This window comes from Nanorana parkeri, unplaced genomic scaffold (assembly GCF_000935625.1).
Source record: "Nanorana parkeri isolate BGI_ZX_2015 unplaced genomic scaffold, ASM93562v1 scaffold6, whole genome shotgun sequence".
NCBI lineage: Eukaryota > Metazoa > Chordata > Amphibia > Anura > Dicroglossidae > Nanorana > Nanorana parkeri.
Genome location: NW_017306274.1, coordinates 4,540,099 through 4,544,445, shown reverse-complemented (window position 1 = coordinate 4,544,445; position 4,347 = coordinate 4,540,099). Strand labels below are relative to the sequence as shown.

The window sequence follows — 4,347 nt, the reverse complement described above, 5'->3', positions numbered from 1 at the left end:
GGTGGGGGGGGGGGGGGGGGGGTTTGTAGGCACTTGCTGAGCGCGCTGTGCTAGGGAATAGGCACTTTCTGAAATGTCAATTCCCTAGCAAGTTCAGAGGCACATTACAAGTTAAGTTTAAAAAAAAGTCTGCAAAGAGAATGCAATGAAACATTTAAATCCAAAACAGAAAAAAAAAGTTGCAATTCCAATAAAACTCACAAAGCCAGACCGAAGCACACCACTCTCTGCTAGACCCCTAAACTCCAACTCCCCTGGCATGTTTCACCCCTATAGGGGCTAGTCATGACTTCAAGTGTAACTAAGCCCCTATAGGGGTGAAACATGTCGCGAGTACGTAAGAGTTTAGGGGTCTAGCAGAGAGTGATGTGCTTCGGTCTGGCTTTGTGCGTTTGTTGGAATTGCAATATAGCTTTTTGGATTCAAAGACAAAGCCTGCAATTGATTAGTTTGGTCACAGGGTCTCTTTAAAGCCCAACTCATTATTCGACAAGACACTATACACTGTATATACATTCCACTACTATATAAACTTCATATACGCATGGTGTTGGAACACTGTTATTTATAACATAATGCACAATAGCTGCCATTCTCAGGCTTTGCTCTTCTCTGCAGGTCATTAGTTTGCACAAATGAATATCTTCTACAGCAGCTTAACAAAGTCTTTCCAAACACAATTACCAAGACACCAAGTTTGCCTTCCCCACAAAGGATGAACACAGACAAGTACCAAGTGCACGAATCCTCCAATGTACCAAGCCTGACTCCAGCATACAGTACCGGCCAGTACAGCAATCCAGAGCGGCTCAGTGCCTGCCCATTGTAATATAAACATATAGGACAGACCAGATCCTCTGGTACATGGATACAGATGGCACCACCTGCGGGAAGATAGAAACAGTCACCATTGCTTCAGGTATTGTATTGCGATTGTAATGTCTTCCTTATATTGTAAAGCGCTGCGCAAACTGTTAGCGCTATATAAATCCTGTATGATAATAATTGCTAGTTTGTTTGACAAGGTGCAGACTTTCAGCCGTCCGGTCGTCATTACCTTGCGAGTCTCCAAGCTGGAAGAGTATGTATGAAGGAATGTTAGACTTCATGGGGCAGCATGCTTGTTTCAAGTCAGTCACATGCAAGGTTGAGGCCAGGATCAGAATGACCGCCTTAGATTCTGAACCTATGTGCAGTGTGGTGCCAGTCATTGTGAATAGCGCCCCCAAGGCACTGTACAGTTGCTGCCAATGCACAACACAGGGCAGTATACCACATATTGTGCATTGTGGTCCATGGAGGTGCATTGCCAGCCTCTTCATAATGAAAGGGCTGCCTTAGGCTGGGCACACAGCTTACAACCATCGCAAGACTTTTGTCTTGCGATGGTTGTAAGGTACTTAAAAGAACGTACGATCTGCCTATCTTGCATAGGCAGATCGTACTTGCGATGATCGCAAGCCACACCCCGAGGGGCGGGCTTCCGATGACCGCAATGCCGAACGTGCAGTGTGCGCTTGCGCACACCGGCCCATCCGGCTTTTATCGTACGAACATGCCACAAACCCGCCGAACATCGTACGATGCTCGGCGGGTTTTCGAACATGTCCGTAAGTTAAAAGTCGTGCGACCTTATAGTAGTAGAGGTCGCACGGCTTCCACACACCTTACGATAATCGTACGATCGCGGGATTTCCCACGATTATCGTAAGGTGTGTGGGGATCTTTAGTGCAACACGCCACAACAGACTAGAAATGTTAAAATGGGAATTTAAAGTGAGCCATCCTGCTCACCAAAGCTAAACTTTGATGTGACCCTCTCATCACAGGGTCACTTTAGCCAAATCGGTCACCTGTAAATGAAGAGGGAATAAACTGATGGTTGAATATTTATTTGCAGCAGCTTTTCAATACACAAGCTGTCAGATAATCAAGTAAAGTCAAATACTTGCTGTCACCACCATCTTTTATGCCCTGCAGTGATATTACGAGCTGGCAGAAGGAACCAGAGGTGGATCATGTATTCCACGCACCCAGAATGTAGAATACTTGCAGACATGGCAGCATTTCAATACACGGGCTGCCAGATAGGAAAGTATATTCACTATTCTTTTACAGGTGATCTATTGGCTAAAATAGACTTTGGTGACGGGGTCACTTTACTGTTTAGCTTTGACGATCAGACTCTGGGAAGACAAAGTGCACTTACATTTAAAATCAGGTTAAAAAGGAGAATTATGAGGCGAGTGATGTTTCGCTCAGCCTCATAATCTGAGCCGACCTGTGACAATGAAACTGTCACAGGTCGGTTCAGTAGATCGGGAGGTGAGCGAACACATACTCACTCACTTCTCCATCTATCCCTGCAGAGAGCCGTGACAGGGGAGGGACTGGATTTCCCCCCTCCCCTGTCCGATCCTCCAGCGCTGACTGGCGGAAAGGGAGGGGGCGGGTACAGCTGGCTCCGACTCTAGATAGGCAGAGCCAGCTGTCAGTCACGCAGCTGGGCGGATCCAGACAGAATTGTCAGGATCCGCTCCGGCGTCTCAGTATACCGGGAGCTGTAGCTCGCGCTATACTGAGCTTTGGGTGACTGGAGGAGAACTATGGGGAAAAGCCCTGACCCCATAGTTCTCCTTTAACAACAAACACACTGAAACACACTGAAATCTTGAGTATCCATGACTAATTCTTTTACCCAAAGTGGGAATGTTTAAAGCAGACATTGAGTTGCTATTAGTTTTTATTAGATTTATAGACAAATGGGACATGTTGCCAAATTTGACTTTGAAACAAGTACAGGTTTTGTATGCTGACCAGTGATACGTATCCCCAATTACCAGACTGCTGCTTGTCTAGGTATTTATCAATTTATAGTTGGGTCAGGTGACCCGAGGTCAATGGCAGCTCAGGCATGGCACAGTATTCCAATGTAAACCTGCAATTTGCCTCTGGAAATACCAACATTTTCATTGTATAGCCAGACGTCTGTTATTACTTGCAGAAAATTTGGAGGCGTGTAAAGATTTAAATTTTATCTTTGTTTTTTTATTGTCTGTTTACTGATTTGTACATTTGCATAAAACAATTTAATACAAAATATGGTTTTAAAACTTTTGTCTCTATGGAAACATCTCTTTCACCACAATCTGGGCAAAAGGCTGCATCCTAGTGTTGGAAAATACTGTGCAGTACACTTTGGTTCTGCAGCGCAATCGGGGCAAAGCAACAGGTTCACATTAAAACGGGTCCCACCAGCTTGCTTACCTTGCCATCATTCCCATGCCAATGTGCTCAGCTGGCAGGAGTGAAGAGTTAACCCTGTGCAGAACGGGCAGTGTGAGCTTGCGCAAACCGGCCCATCCAGCTTTTATCTTACAAACATGCTACACACCCGCGGAACATCGTACGATGCTCAGCGGGTTTTCGAACATGTTCCTAAAATAAAAGTTGTGCGACCTTACAGTAGTAGAGGTCGCACGGCTTCCACACAGCTTACGATAATCGTATGATCGCGGGATTTCCCGCGATTATCGCAGGGTGTGTGGGGACCTTTACTCTCCTTACTCCTGCCAGCTGAGCACTGGCTTACTGACTTGCATGGAAGTATGAATGGAGCAGCAGGAAAGGCAAAGCCAGTAAGTGCTGCTGGTGGAGAGACTTCTAAACTGTTGCCTTGCATGAGAGGAGCACAGGTTCACATTAAAAGGGATAACGGCACTTTAGAGCACAGTGCGGTTAACCCATTACCCCTACAACACTCCCCCATCTCGGACCTTCGGAACCAGACCCATAGATGTTTATGGGGCACTAAGGTGCAGGTTCTGCCAGGAAATGTAAAAAAAACAGCCACCAGGTTGAGGTAAGTAGGGGTAGGGGAAGAGGCAAAAAGGATAACTGCACTTATCGTTTAAAAGGAGAACTATGAGGCGAGTGAAAATCACTCATCCTCATAGTTCTAGCCGACCTGTGACGATGAAACTGTCACACATCAGCTCAATAGATCGGGAAGTGAGCGAACACATACCATCGCTTGCTCACTTCTCGATCCTGTCCCTGCAGAGAGCCGTGATCGTCACTCAAAAACAAACACCTGGTGTCATCCATCCAGATGCCTCATCAGGGACAAGCAAGTGAGGGACAGGGAGGCTCTTCCCACAGGCCAGGGACCTCTCGCCTGCCACAGACCCCACATCCCTCTTCTGGTGGGCAACAGCTTCACAAACCAACAAGTCTATACTTGGCTCTTCACTTCCTGTATTGGCCAAACATTGGTAGAGGTGAAGAGAAAAGAGAAAAAAAAAAAAAAAAAAAAAAAAAAAGAGGGAGAAAACAACATAAACCACT

The 4,347-nt window shown here is 46.0% G+C and overlaps 1 protein-coding gene across 1 annotated transcript in view; it reads left to right on the top strand.

Annotated features, from left to right (window-relative positions):
- The window catches only part of LOC108784178 (leucine-rich repeat-containing protein 36-like), a 15,946-nt gene extending 15,084 nt beyond the window's left edge, over positions 1-862 (top strand). The window contains exon 11 of the mRNA XM_018552907.1: positions 619-862. Within this exon, the coding sequence (XP_018408409.1) occupies positions 619-829 (211 nt within the window). The 3' untranslated portion in view covers positions 830-862. The remainder of the gene's footprint in view (positions 1-618) is intronic.
- Positions 863-4,347: the final 3,485 nt, after the last annotated feature.